At 42.3% G+C, this 15,432-nt stretch overlaps 1 protein-coding gene across 2 annotated transcripts in view; it reads left to right on the top strand.

The window, feature by feature from the left end:
* Positions 1-7,910, top strand: part of LOC108385627 (leucine-rich repeat-containing protein 37A) — a 29,896-nt gene extending 21,986 nt beyond the window's left edge. The window contains exons 10-15 of one of the 2 annotated variants that reach the window (XM_073235111.1): positions 39-1,615; positions 1,975-2,076; positions 6,023-6,069; positions 7,400-7,448; positions 7,530-7,636; positions 7,746-7,910. In XM_073235111.1, coding sequence (XP_073091212.1) covers positions 39-1,615; positions 1,975-2,076; positions 6,023-6,069; positions 7,400-7,448; positions 7,530-7,636; positions 7,746-7,869 — 2,006 coding nt within the window. In that variant the 3' untranslated portion in view covers positions 7,870-7,910. The remainder of the gene's footprint in view (positions 1-38; positions 1,616-1,974; positions 2,077-6,022; positions 6,070-7,399; positions 7,449-7,529; positions 7,637-7,745) is intronic. The other variant, XM_073235112.1, reaches the window with a different exon arrangement.
* Positions 7,911-15,432: the final 7,522 nt, after the last annotated feature.

Raw genomic sequence — 15,432 nt, 5'->3', positions numbered from 1 at the left:
GCGTAGGAAGATGAAAAGCAATCTCTTCTTTTTGACAGATGATGAAACATCTATAGGGAACCCAGAAGGGTCATTCATGAAGGCATTACTATCCCGGAAGGAGAGTAGCAGCCCTGAGCTGACTATCGAGCCAGAGAAGGCAGCCGCAGACAAAAATGCCATCAGTTTGTCAGCCTTCAAAAGTGAGCAAGGAGACTTTAGCAAGGAAAGTGTTGTTAGTGCACTTGGATACATATCATCTTCTTTCTCTGGACAGATGGAAGGTGCAGTTTCAGCATTATTAAAATTCATTAAACAACTTCTTTCAAACTTACAAGGAGGAGATGAGCCTGTGGGGCATTTGCAAAACAACGCAGAGAACACTTCTCTTCCACCTGGATCCACCATTTCAGCTGACAAAAATAAACAGAAAATAATCTCTGATCTGGAAGATATCATAGATGCCATGCCTCTACGTTCCAAACTTCCGAATCCCAGATTTCACCCCCAAATCTCCACCGAAACATTGGAAACTGCCCAATTACAAGAAAACAGCCTACCAGACATTCAGAGAGTAGGGAGGAGGCCGGGGCCTTTGAAGGTGGTCATCAAGGGCCCAAAGGGCATTCGGAAGAGGCAACGCAGACAAATGACGAAGGCTGGCATCAACGGGAAGCAGAGGGCCCAGCTCCTTGCGGAGAGCACGGCCGAGGAAAAAGGGCTCACGACGGCATCCCCAAGGGCGCCGGAGCAGCCTCACGAGCAGCCCCCCAGGGAGACCGCAGAAAGCTCCTTCAACCCCGAGTCTTCATTCCGAGGGGAACAGGAGGCAGCCGTCCCTTCTGTCCAGTACTTGATGGGCACGCCTTCTGCTTCCAATACTCCAAAATCTCTACCTGAGATTAAACTAAAACCGAAAGACCTAGCTGACAGTATTTTTGTTTTAGAAGATGCAAGTGCTGGCATTAGAAATATGAAGGCTTCTGAACCAACCTCACACTTCAGAGAAAAGTACCTCTTTCCAGAATCTTTGCGGCATGCGGGTCACAAAATACTCAAGGCCAAAATGAGACAGTTCAGCAGTAAAGGTTCACACAATAGTCCGATGGTGGTGAACAAGCCTCCATTCACTGTAATGAGCCTTATAAACTCCCCTTCACAAGAGGCTTTTTCATCGTCAGAACTGACTTCTCAGAAAAACCACTTTCCAGATTTATTTTCTCTTTTGGATCCAACTCCCAAACTGACCACGGAAACACAACAGGAACACGACAACGTGGGCACTGACTTAGCCTCCACATCCACAGCCGTCCCTTTCCCAGGGAGCTCATCTCCAGGTGACCACCCAGAAGCTCAGCTAAACGAGCAGCTGCGGTCCCTCATCACCAACAGTGATGTGAGAAGGCTCATTTCTCATGTTTTCTGGACTTTGAAAATGGGCTGCTTGGAGACCCACGTGAAACCAGCCTGTGCCAAGCTCATCTTCGAAACCGGCCTCTTGATGAAGCTTCTCAGCGAGCAGCAAGAAGCAAAGGAGCCCAGGGCAGACTGGGATACAGACCAGAGGGAAACAGAAAACTACATCCACGAGAGTCCAGAAGCCCAGAGTGAACAGGAAGAGCAGGAGTTCCGTGAGGTGAGGATAACGCCCAAAACATGGCCCCCAGCCTGTTAGTCAGTTTGGGACATGGCATTGAAGCACCCCGGCAGGAAGACCGCGGCCCCTAGTCTGTGTCTTGTCTTGCCCTGGGCCTTTGGGGAGGACAGTGATCTCCCACTGTGCTCATTCAGACAATGATGCCACAACTGGTGTAGATGAGGAGGGGACCTAACACCCAAGATAAAGCAAGAAAATGCTGATTTATCATTAGCATTAGATTTGGTATGTTCTTGAAAAACATTTACGCTGCTTACCTGAAATAATGAGATTTTATAAGAGCTTTTATCCTTTCCACCTCTTTGTTTTTGAAAAGTCTTTTTCCATTATTTTTTCAGTTCCCAAAAGCTCTGGTGCATGGGTATCAAATCAAAGTCATCTTGGCATTGTCAGTGACAGGAGCAGTGCTGTTGTGGATTATAGCTTTCTGCCTCATTAAGGTAAGGACAGTTAGTTCTGGCCTCCAGAGGAGAGTCTGTCTTTAGATTCAGAATCCACAAACTGAAAATCAAAGCCTCTCTCCCACCTCTTACTACTTGATATTCCTTTTTAGTCACCAGGACCGACATATGCTTTATTCTCTTCTTGCAAAGTATATGCCAGAGACTTTTAAAGGAACCCCCCTTGCCAGAGATCTCTGTGGAACTGACACCAGATAATGAGCCATTAGACTGTTTTGAGAGGTTTAAGAAGGCCAGAGTTGACATGACAGTAAAATATCTTCAACTCAAAACTAAGTCGATTTGACATCAGTCATTCCCATCCTACCACTGATTTCTTTCCTTGTTGACTGGAATTATGAGGGATGTGTAATCTCCACCCTGAAGAGCGATCAGTCACCCTGGAAGAAAGGACACGGCTAAAAGATAAAAGTGTGATCTTGTTGATTCATTAGATTTACTTAGCAACTTTCTTCCCCATCACGTAAGGCATTGTGGAAATAGGTTCAGTCAGATCACTGCAGCTAAAGCCCATGTCAGGGTTTCTAAAGCACTTGGTATTGACGCTCCTTCTGGAGCTGGCTTGCCTGCCTGCCTTTTGTGCAATAACAGAATGGTTTGTTACTTTTCCCAACAGGCAGGGCTGACAACAGAGTGATTTAATTAGCCGGTAATCCTGACTCTACCTGATAAACCCAAACTCATTTTCTATCTGTACCTTTTCTACTGTTGCAGCAGCCCTCTTTACAGCCAGAGCAGCTCCCCAGGATGCCCAGTCACATGCCTTTCCTACTTTTGTCTGTTCCTTTGCCCATTTAAAATTCCCTTGTTTCGCCTTGCAGAAGTCCCTTGAGTCTCTGAAAGCCAACTCAAGTTCATGTTTCTCCATGAACCCTTGCCTAAATACTCCAGTCCTCCTGGTCCTAGTCCTTCTGTGAGACTTGTTAACAGTTCTTAGAGGCCATGGTGAGGCATTCCTCTCCCTGCGATGTTAATATGATAAGCAATTTTTTAACGGCAGCTCCCCAAGAGAGAAACACCAAGGTCAACACATGGTGGAGCAGAGCAGAGATAGTTATTTTTATAGGGTTATAACAATTTATTTTCTTTACTGATCAGAACACAAATGTTGAAATATTTTTTTATAAACATGGAAACATTTAAGTGAACTAAATATTTTAAAGTGCACTTCTGTCTTTTGTACAATAATATAATCATTCAGTCTAGGGCAATAGAAGGCAAACAAGAGCACAGCCTTGAGGGCAAAACTTCAGAGTAGAGATATTAAAGGACCAAATGGCTTCCTGGCCTATCTACCTTGAGTAAAACCTGACTGGATGGATGAACTGCTAAAGAGAAATGTGTACCTGCAGGTCGCTTGGTCAGGTCGCTTTAGTGTGCCCCAGAGGCCTCTCCCTGGTGATGACCAGAAACCCCCTGATTGTGTAGACACAGCTAGTCTGTGTGTGGAACAGATATATTTCTCATTGTCAAGTCATACTCTGGCATTCTGACTTTTTATCAATCCTGTGATACTAATCAGTTGAGATTGCTCCAAGTGAGTTCTTTCTTGGAGAGTCTCTGTGCCTAGGAGACTGGTAACTGGCATGGGGTCAGCTTGCCAAGGCCTCTGGGAAGGGAGTCATTGGCCATTGCCCAGGCAGTGACCACTGTACCACAGGTGGCAGAAGTCCTTTTGCTGTTTTGGAATTCATATAAGCTTCCATAGTGCTTCTAATGTCCATGTAGTTTAACCTCGCATTTATATATATGTAAGTATGTATATGGTTTCATTCTTTGTGCTCCTCACTTAGATGATAAGTTTTTTGAGGACAGAGACCATGCAATATTTTTCCTGTGGTAGACAATAATGGTGTACAAAGGGGAAAGAGGGGGCAATGTCAGTTCCACAGTAAGGAATAATGCAACCTAACAATGATCTGAAGTAGCATACAGAGTCCAGCAATACACTGACCCATGTGTTCCTAGGACTTTTGAAATATCACCTTTTAATATTCTCATCGGTGGAAGAATTTAAATAAATGGTAATAGAACAGCTCCCTAACTATATGGGGGGGGTGGGGGGAGAAATAACAGCAGATCTCTATTTATCACCTTAAATAAACATATTTCAACAAAAAGAAAAGAAGAATCCATGAAAGTATTAGAAAAAAAATAGAAGCCATAGCAATATTTTTATATCTCGTGGGGGGGAAGAGCCTTCTAAGCCTGATATGACAAGCAGATGCCTTTGATAGATTTGATCACCTTGCCTGTGACACCATTCGTAAACTTAGTACTGATTTATGCCAAACTTCCGACTATGTCTGCCATACATTTTCTGATTTAATTCCCACACTCCTGGGAGAATGGTGTCACTGTCTCTCTTTCACAAACAAAGGAGATCAACTTAAGACCCCAAACAAAGGTAGAACCCACTCGTGCTGAACTGCAACGTCTGTGCTCCTTCACCCACTGTTGTTTTTCCTCCTTGAAGATAAAAACCCTGAGAAATATTTGAAACACTGAAGTTCAGTGAAAGCCACTGAAAGGATTAGTATATTTAATGTAAAAGTTTTCTAAATCTAGGGGAAAAAGACAAAAGATCCAGGGCAGAGAAGGACAATGGCAAGAGCAGGAGGCGTGCCGGCCCCGCCTCCAGTCCCTCCGCAGGGCCCCGCGGGCGCGGGTTTGCAGGAAGGCCTCTGCCACCCGACGGCATAAAAACAGTGTCTGATATTTTCTTCTGGTTCACGTGTGTTGTTGCATTTTTTAATCCATCTAGAATTTGTTTTATTTGCTGTTCAGTTGGGTTGAGGCAGAGAATCTATCTTTTTCTCCCACATGAAGATCCAATTGTTTTAAAATCCTGTATTGAATGCTTCATTTCTTCTTCACTGGTCAAAAATACTATCTGTGTCTGGACTCTGTTCTGTTGATCCAGTTACCTTTTCTTGTACTAGTAACACACTATTTAATTCCAGGTGCTTAATAACTTATTTTGACATCTGATAGAGTGAGCTCCTGCCCTTTGATCTTCTTCATACATTTCATAGCTTTTCCTTCATATTTTCTAATATTTTCCAGAAAAATATTAGCTGGCTAGATTTTAATTTAAAAATTATCATGGGATTTGAATAAGATTGCTTTATATTAGTAGGTAAATTTGAGGAGAACTTATATCTTTACAACAATTTAGGAATATGGTGTCTCGGGTCATGTATTCATGTCTTCTTAAAGTCCTCCAGAAGAGTTTTAAGGTTTTCATCACATAGGTCTTACACGTTTTTTGTTAAGTTTACCCTGAGGTACTTTATGCATTTTTGCTGATGTAAATGGGGTTTTCTTCCATTTTAAAATTAGTTATCCATGGTATATAGGGATGCTTTTGAGATTTGTATATTGATCTCTTGATTTTGTATCTTAGTGAATTCTGATATTATTTCCAATAAAACTTTAGTTGATCCTCTTGGGCTTTTTAGGTTATTCATCACTTCAAATGCAAATATGTGTGTCTCTTCCCTTACAATACTTCACTTTTCCTATCACATTGATTAGGACCTCGTCAATAATAATGAATAGTCGCAGTAATAATAGGCACCCTACTCGTTCTTTTTTTTTTCCCACTCTTGTTCTTGAATTTAAAACAGTGATGCTGTTTTGGATCCTCGCAGATAATTTCTGTTCCTAGTTCTAAGAGTTTTTATTAGGAATGATCTGTTGAATGTTATCTAAAACAATCAGTGAAATATATTGCAAGCTACCTGCCCAATCTCAAGTTAGGTAGTGTGGAAGAGTCCAAGGACAGTTAAATAGAACAGAATTCCTGTCCTCAAAACCGTTATCATCCCACTGGTAGATGAGATTTAAAATAAACAGATGAATAAAGATTTGGAAATAGTGGTCATCATGATAGACAATCATATCATGTTTTCTTTCAAAACAGATGTTCTCCTGTAGAAGAGCAGCGCTGGATGAAGAAGGAGGCTCAAGGTAAATACTGATCTGGCCGTTTCAAAGTAGAATTTTAGAACTAGAGGAAAGCTTAGAACTCATCTGTTTCAATCACGTCATTTCACGGTGAGGAAACCATCAAAGGCAGGAAGACTACTTACCTACTGCCTCTCAGAAGCAGCTCCCCAGCCAAAGCTGAGTTAGAATGCGACCGGCACAGCCGCATCTGCTGTCCCTAGGCTTGGAAGGAAAGCAACTGGAGGGGGAAATGTTTTGGTTGTACCTCTTCCTGCTGGGGGTGGACATGAGGCCTGGCCAGAGGACTGCTCAGAGGCTCAGGGGAAAGGGCAGAGAAGGCCACATGGTCCTGGATGCTAGTCTCCTTCAAAGCTAATGGAAGGTCGAATATATGAGCCCTTCCTGTCAATCATCTCTTTGCATCCTACTGGCTTTCGGGTCCCCAGTGTCTGTTGCCGTTAACCAAACCTCACAGAATTTTAACTGGGAGAAACCTCAGTCAGGAGTTTATCTCTACTTCTTATAATAAAGAAATGGAGAAGGAGAAAAGGAAATGATCTTGCCCCATGGTCATTCTGAGAGTGAGTAGTGGGAAGAAGACGGTTCCTTCCCACTGGGGACTTCTCCACTGATCATTGTGCTTGGGCTGTGAGCTCCATTTTATGTCATGACCCACTACACGTACCACATAGGCATAAGTAGTTTCTAAAACAAACTTATTAAGCACTCTGATTTTTTTCTATTCCATTTGTATTCAAAAGAATATTTTGTGTTTCACTGCTGGCCATGATCTTTAAGCTGATCTCACAACCCATTCACTTGTCAGTGAGAGTCTGACATGTGAAAGTTAGTGAGTTAGTTGGACTCAGCAATAAGTCGGTGTGATTCAACCTGTAGGAGAAAGCAGTAGGGAAATGGAAGCACCTTCTCCCCCACCCACCAGCAAGTGACACATGTGAGACTGAGTCCAAAGGATACTGGTGTAAAATGCGTCTGGAGAGAGTGAAACGCTTCTGCCCGGTGCACTTGAGCAGTTCACTTACTGCACAAGGGCACTTGGCCAGTGGCCAAGAAGGTGAGTGGGACTGAAATCCTGCCTACACTCCATGCCAAGCCACATACAAAGGTCTCCCCAGAGACACCGTGGGGCTATAAGGGACAGATACGGAGAAGTTCTGAAGCTCAGCATGCATGAAATGATTTTCAGGATCCCAGCTCTTTAGTGATTTTCTTGTGATGGTGGACTGAGGTACCCATTTGGCCCTAATAAGTCAGAGATACACATTGTGAGAGACATGAAAAACAGCACGAATCACTAATTATTATCTCTGTATCTGTGTTTTCCTCGAAGGGGCTTCTTTCCACTTCCATATAAACCCTCAGAAGAGCATAAGAATCAGGTAAATTTGAGGAGGATCAAGTACTGTGCTGGAGAAAGCAGGGGATGCATGGAATTAATGCCTCCTTTCTATTTTTTTTAGAAGACCTTTTCCTGGAGAAGGCAGCTTTGGCTCAGGTATATGTACAGAACCATCAGTCCCTCACATGAGAAAAACCTGGCGCAGAAGCTACTTGAGAAGGATGGAAGGTAAAAGATTAGAGACAATTTAAAATTCTTACCTAAAATGAGGTAATAACAAAAAGTTTTACTATTCCTTTGAAGAGTAAAAGATTTGGCATTATTCTTCTTGTCCCAGGGAACTCAGTGAAGTCATAATAGAGAAGAATGTGACTTCAGGGTCGGGTGACGAAGGGAAGGGAGCAAAGCACAAGATACCAGCACAGAGGGAGCCCCAGCCTGCCCCAGGCCACCTACAATAAAATGTATAATTCTCTCTCTTTGAAATGTGTAAGCTCATAAGCAATCCTGGCCATCTGGTAAGTAATGAAAGTATAAATTGTTAAACACTTACGTGCAAATAACAAGTGCCATAGGCATGAAAAGCAGGACTGCGGCCAGAATCCCTCGCGGCAGCCACTCCTTCTGCAGAGGTAATGCGGGCAAAGAAGGACAAATGAGGTGTCCCTCCACTTCCCCAATATCATCAGTTCCTGGAAACTTGGAAACATATCATCCTCGAGGAGTGTAGATTATTAAGTCAAGTAAGTTTCTTCTGGGGCTCTCTCTCCCCTGGCTGGTCAAGTACCAGTTCTTTACAACCTCCTGACCTCCAGCCCACAGAGGATCGCCCACTGCTGGCCCCTCTCACAGGGTCTTTTGGAGGCCGACATGCTGCCTGTACATCTGCCGCCACAGAGGAGGAAAGAATGGCTTCCACCTCCTTTCTACCCTTCGGATTTCACACAAGTAAATTTTATTGGTGGAACCCTGCTGTCAAGGGAATCTGTGAAATGTTCCTGGGCTTCCAGCAGAGAAGGCAGTAGAGGTTGGTGTCAAGAGCCAACCAGTGCCACTCAGCATCCTCCATATTGCAGACATGGTGAGAAGTCCCGCCTGTACTCGCAGGGAACATAGCATCCGTTTTTTTTTGTAGGCTTATGGGTGTTCCAGTCTTGATAAAGGTCAGAAACCTGAAAGGTGTCATTCTAGCTGGAAAAGAGATGTGGTGTTGGATGTTGGTGACATGCACTTATCCCCGAGGTGACTGGAGAAACACTTTGAGTTTGTGAAAAATAAACTTTTTTCAGGAGTTATCCTGAAAGATAATAACTAAAATAAGTAAAAGGCTAATAACAGACACCTTCCCTTGTCAAAAACAAACAAATCAGAGACTATTTTATGCTGTAAGGACAAATTTCAATCAGTGTCATACTATTGCAATGGTATGGGGAAAGAGTTCATCATGAATTGAACTCAAGTGGGAGTTGCACAGAGGTGATATTTTAAAAGGGACTGAGAGCACAGGCCAAGGTTGAACTGAGAAGAGGGCACAGAGCAGCCAGGCTAGACTCTGTTCAAGGAGAGCGTGTCACCTTCCAAACCCACAGACCCACTACAGCCTAACACATCTTTTCCATACCTCAAAGGTTCCTACTGCCCACAGATAATTCACTTCAGAGGTATATACTTTTTGAAAAATGATTTTCTGGGTTCCTGGGAAGAGAAGAGCCCTGTGGCATGGTTTACAAGGTGTATGAGTGTGTATACAAGCATTTACGGGGTGTGTACCTCCTCACTCCTCCTGATGCGACTGTTTCTTCCAGCCCCTTAGTGGTACCTCCTGGCCAGAGAAGGCCAGTGGTACATACACGCACAGCTGAAAACATACTTCTGGCCCTTCTTGTATGTATACTGGCTAGTGGCTGCTCCTCCCTCTCCTGAGGCTTCTGAGAATCCAAGTTCTGCTTCTGAAGTGAGCCTATTTGCTCTCTCACCCCTGCTTATGAACCCAGTGAAGTACGTCACAGACAAATGCAGGTTCGGGTGGCAATGAAGCTGTCTGGAGCCTGATGGCTTAGTCTTGGTCCATAAGACACATCAAACTCCTCTTAATATGGGCCTACAGAAATGAAGATTTCAAGACTCATGTTTTTCCCTGACCTGACTGTCTTCTGGCTGAGCTCTGCTCCTACATACACCATCATAATTGGGAACAATATTTCCAGACATGCTAGTCAAGAATTAGATCACCAATCCCTATGTTTATGGGCAACTGATTTTCAATATGGGCACCAAGACATTTCAATGGGGAAAAATTAGTCTTTTCAACAAATGGTGCTGGAATAAGTGAATAGTCCCACGCAAAACAATGAAGTTGAACCCCAACCTCACACCATATAAAAAAAGTTAACTCAAAATGTGCCCAAGACCTACAGGAAAGAGCTAAAGCTAAAACTCTTGGGAACAGGTGCAAATGCTCATATCAGACAATGGTTTCTTAGATATGACATCTAATGCCTAAGCAACCAATAAAAAATAGACAAGGTGGACTTCATTAAAATAAAATCTTTTGTGCTTCAAAGGGCTACTATCAAGAAAGTAAAAAGACAATCCATTTCCTATTCTAATAGGAAAAATATTTGCAAACCTTAGCATACACCTGATAAGGGTCTAGTGTCCAGGATACATAGAGTTCTTACAACTCAGTAACTAAAAAAGGCAAATAACCCAATGTAAAAATGGGCAAAGGATTTGGAGACATTTCTCCAAAGATATACAAATGGCCAATTAGTACATGAAAAGATGCTCAATGTCATTAGATAGAGGTGAAATAGAAAACCATAGGGAGATACTACTTTACACTGAGTAGGATGAGTGTAATTAAAAAAAAAAAAGACTAGCAAGTGTTGACAAAGATGTGGAGAAACTGGAATGCTTATACATGGCTGGTGGAAATGTAAAATGGTGCAGCCCCTGTGGAAAACAGTTTGGTAGTTCCTCAAAAAGTTAAACACAGTTACCATGTGACTCGTGCATGTATGTGTGTACCCAAGAGAATTGAAAACATGTCCACACAAAAGCCTGTACCTGAATGTTCATAGCCACATTATTCATAATAGCCAAAGAGTGAGAGAAAGACAAATGCCTGTTAACAGATGAATAGATAAATTGTGGTATTATCTATACAATGGAACATTATTGGCCATGACATGTGCCATCACATGGATGAACCTTGAAAACACACTAAATGAAAGAAGTTGGTCCCGAAAGGTCACATATTGCATGGTTCCATTTATACTAAATGTCCAGAATAGGAAAATCTACAGCTAATGGATAAGGGACTTCCTTACAGGGTGATGAAAGTGTGCTTGAATCATGTAGTAGTGATGTTTCACAACCGTGTAAATATACTAAAAAGCACTGAAATGTATACTTTAAAATGGTGACTTTTATGGCATTTGAAGCATATCTCAAAAAACAAAGATGATCTATCAGAGAAAAATGTGCTTTTGTGGAATCGCTGTGGGGGTGGCAAGTGGGTGCTGGTTCTTACTCTCAGGCCTCACTCCCTCCACAAAAAGGTGGATGGAAGTCCCAGGAGTGCAGCGTACATGGAGTCAGCCACAGTGAGCTCTGACAACAAAGGGGGAGCTTCCTCAGGTGGAGAAGGGAGAGACATGTGCCACCAATTGTATGTGCCCAAACCAGTGAGACACAGTGGGGTCGCCTTCTGTAATGAACGAGGGAGGCAGGTTTTTGACAAATGTCCCCTGTGAGGTCCCGGCTCCTCGTGGACTCCAGGAGGCTCTGTAGTGAGGAGTTAAGAGCAGGGCTCCAGAGTCCACCTGGCCTTGGTGAGCACACTGCTGTGGCCCCACAACAGTTCCCAAAGCTCATGGACTTCCCTTATCTGTGCAACAGGCATGGTGACAGCACCCACCTCTTACGACCGTGACAAAGACTACATGAGATAATATAGGTAAAATGCTTAGTTGAGTGTTTAGCACAAAGTAAGTTTCCCATAAACATTAACCTCAACTTGCTACTGCAGTTGTTTTTATTATCATTGATAAGACTGCCTAGCCTCCGCGTATGCAAATGTAAGAATGTAAGCAAAGGAGCAAAATTATGGCAATAGCGTAACCAAAATGGTTATCAATTACAAATGAATCCTAATCTATAGAAAGATTTTAATGACAGAGTAGACTGGTTGTTAGAATAAGTGGGTCACTTACTGCCTAAAGAAATGCCACCAAACAGTAAGAAGCTTGTGTGATAAATTACAGAGTTTCAGCAATTCAAAACCAAGGTCAAGGTGAAGTCATGTTGACAGAGCTTTACCAGAATCAGGAGGGGTGTTCAGGACCTAATGAGACTAGGACATGTCAATCAAGTGGAAACTAGTGCTAGAGGTAAGATTTTGAAGGAAAGATAAGGAAGGGAGGGAGGGAAGAAAGTTTAAAAATTTGCAACATAGAAATGAAACAATGAAACTGCTACAGTCCCACTTCTGCTGGGTCAGAGCAGTGTTTCAAACTTTCTGTTCAAGATTTTTAAAACTTTGTGCTTTCATTTAGAAAAACAATCTGAAACAAATATGCATATTATATACACATGTATATATGTGTATATGAGTAAGTGAAATAAGCAAAAAGCATGGCCTAAGAGTCTGGGTGATGACATCATAAAGTACCCCTGCCAAGTGATTGTGCTTCTGAGCCTGCGGTTTTCCTGAACATGAGGACTATCCAACTGGCAGTATATGCCATGTACTATTTGGCATTCAAGGGCCACACAGTGGTTATATACCTAAAGCACAGAGCAGGGATGCATAAGCATAATCATTTCCAAGGGAAGGCCTCGTGACAATGACATCTGTCAAATCTTACCAAGGTTTTGCAGCAGTGTGTATAGAGACAGGTAGTGGGAGAACTGTCGTCACAGGTACCCAACAGTAAAATGACAATGACACCACCTGCCATGTGTCAGGGACTGCTCTAAGCACTTTACATGCCTTAACTCATTTATTCTTCCCAGCATTCCTACCCCCATTTTATGGAGGAGGACATCAAGGTCAGAAAGGTTGAATAACTGCCCAATGTTGAAAAGATGATTAATGAGAGACTCAGGGGGTCTGGCTCCTGAGTCCACATTCTTTTTTTAAAAAATTATTCATTTATTTTATTAAAGTATTACTGATATACACTCTTATGAAGGTTTCACATGAAGAAACAATGTGGTTACTACATTCACCTGTTATCGTGTCCCCCACCCCCACCCCACTGCAGTCACTGCCCATCAGTGGAGTAAGATCCCACAGAGTCACTATTTGCCTTCTCTGTGTTACACTGTCTTCCCCGATGCCCCCACACCATGTATGCTAATCAGAATACCCCTGAATCCTCTTCGCCCCCCCACCCCCCACCTTTGGTAACCACTAGTTCCTTCTTGGAGTCTGTGGGTCTGCTACTGTTTTGTTCCTTCAGTTTTGCTTCATTGTTATACTCCACAAATGAGGGAAATCATTTGCCACTTACCTTTCTCTGCCTTATTTCACTGAGCATAATATCCTCCAGCTCCATCCATGTTATTGCAAATGGTAGGATTTCTTTCTTTCTTATGGCTGAGTAGTATTCCATTGTGTACATGTACCACCTCTTCTTTATCCATTCATCTACTGATGGACACTATAGGTTGCTTTACCGTATCTTAGCTGTTGTAAATAGTGCTACAATAAACATAGGGGTGTATATGTCCTTTTGAATCTGAGAAATTGTTTTCTTAGGGTAAATTCCTAGGAGTGGAGCTCCCTGGTCAAATAGTATTTCTATGTTTAGTTTTTTGAGGAACCTCCATACTGCTTTCCACAGTGGTTGAACTAGCTTACATTCCCACCAGCAGTGTAGAAGGGTTCCCCTTTCTCCACATCCTCGCCAGCATTTGTGGGTTCCTAGTCTTTCCTAGTCAGTTGGCCATCCTAGCTTGAGTGAGATGATATCTCATTATGGTTTTACTTTGCATTTCCCTGATAATTAGCGATTTTCATGTGCCTGTTGACCATCTGAATTTCTTCTTTGGATAAGTGTCTGTTCAGATCCTCTGCCCATTTTTTAATGGGGTTATTTGCTCTTTGGGTGTTGTTGAGGCGTGGGAGTTTTTTATATAGTTTGGATGTTAACCCCTTGTCAGATATGTCATTTACAAATATATTTTCCCGCATTGTAGGATGGCTTTTTGTTCTGATGCTGTCCTTTGCTCTACAGAAGCTTTTTAGCTTGATGTAGTCCTATTTGTTTATTTTCTATTTGGTTTCCCTTGCCTGAGGAGATGCATTCAGGAAAAAGTTGCTCATATTTATATTCAATAAATGTTTGCCTATGTTTTCTTGGTTTTACGTTTCATGACTTACATTCAGGTCTTTGATCTATTTTGAGTTTACTTTTGTGTATGTGTTAGACAATCCAGTTTCATTCTCTTGCATGTAGCAACACCAGTTGTTGAAGAGGCTGTCATTTCCCCATTGTATATCCATGGCTCCTTTATCATATATTAATTGACCATATATGCTCAGGTTTATATCTGGGCCCTCCATTCTGTTCCATTGGTCTGTGGGTCTCACTGTTAAGTATGATGATGGCTGTGGGTTTGTCATATATGGCCTTTATTATGTTGAGGTACTTGCCCTCATCTCAGGTTTTTTTAGCCTCTATAATCCTGACAATTTTAGTTGAAGCTGGGTTGAAACTTCTGCTGGATTTCCCATAACTGATCTGGCTGCTAATGCTGTTTGGTATTGTTCTGATTAAGTTTTTTTCTGCTTACCACTTTGATCTACAACTTCCCTCCACAGTCCATACAAGTCAGACTTACATTGAGTTCCTGTTTAGTTTCTCTCTCCCTCTCTTTCATTCCCATCCTTACAGATTTCAAGAACACTGCAACATTGACTTAGAAATTATTTTTAACTATGAGAAAAGGAGTTGTGCACTACAGGGAATTCAGTTTGAGCTGTCCTGAACCATAATTAGTTCCCAATCTTGGCTGCTCATCAGAAAATTCACAGCATACATTTTTAAATTTGCAGATTCTAGGGCTCCTCCCCAGACAAATGGAATCAAACTATGAATCTTTATTTTTTAGATCCCCAGGTGATTCTATGGTCAGCCAGTTTTGGGAACTACTGGGCGCTCATTTCCTATTTCCTATTATCACAGTCTCTTGGCTCATTACTGATGGTGGATTGTCATAGAAATTACTAGTATTACAGACTGCCACACAAATCCACTTTGTACCAAATCTGATTCCAATATGGCCAGCGTTATCACTTCATGACGTTACTTACATGTGCAAACAGAACAGGTAATTATCTGATTACAGGCAAGTAATATAACCTACAAATTATCCCAGAAATACAGCATTTTAAAAAAAATCATACTTGAAAAGCATCCAGTAAGAAAAACCCATCAGGGTCCAGGGGATATCTTAATAGCTGCCATTCACAGAGCATTTAGTGTTGTCAAACCTGTGCTAGGCACTTCATAGTAACTCAGATATCCCTAGGAAGAAACTAAATTTCAGAAAGATCAGGTACCAATGTTGATAAAGTAACTTCTCCCAATCACTGAGTGTTTGACCATATTCCAGGCACCAAGAAGTTAGCAGTGGTTTCATAACCACTGTCTGTTAGCACTTCAGTTTGTGCCAAACACATGAAACAAAGCATTGAATCTTTACCACAACCATATGGGGGATATAACATTGTTGTTTCCATTTTATATCAGTTCAGCTGCCCAAGTTACATTTGGGTGCTTGAGATCTTATTTGAATCTTGTCACATCTGACTCCCAAATCCACACAAGAACATGGTGCCTCAAAGCTCAGTCCAAGGGAAACTCCCTGGCCATTCCTGGGGAGCACTCTAAGTAGTGGGTGGGTGTTCTTTCTGTAACCAAATGTGCCCCACCCCTTTCAACATTCAGTACAAGGCTTCCCAAATGATCTCCATATTACAGTCTCAGGCACTTGCCCTGCAACTGAGAGGG

The sequence above is a fragment of the Manis javanica genome, chromosome 4 (genome assembly GCF_040802235.1).
Source record: "Manis javanica isolate MJ-LG chromosome 4, MJ_LKY, whole genome shotgun sequence".
NCBI classification, from domain to species: Eukaryota; Metazoa; Chordata; class Mammalia; order Pholidota; family Manidae; genus Manis; species Manis javanica.
The sequence above is the reverse complement of the archived record's forward strand: the minus strand, read 5'-3'. Positions and strand labels throughout refer to the sequence as shown.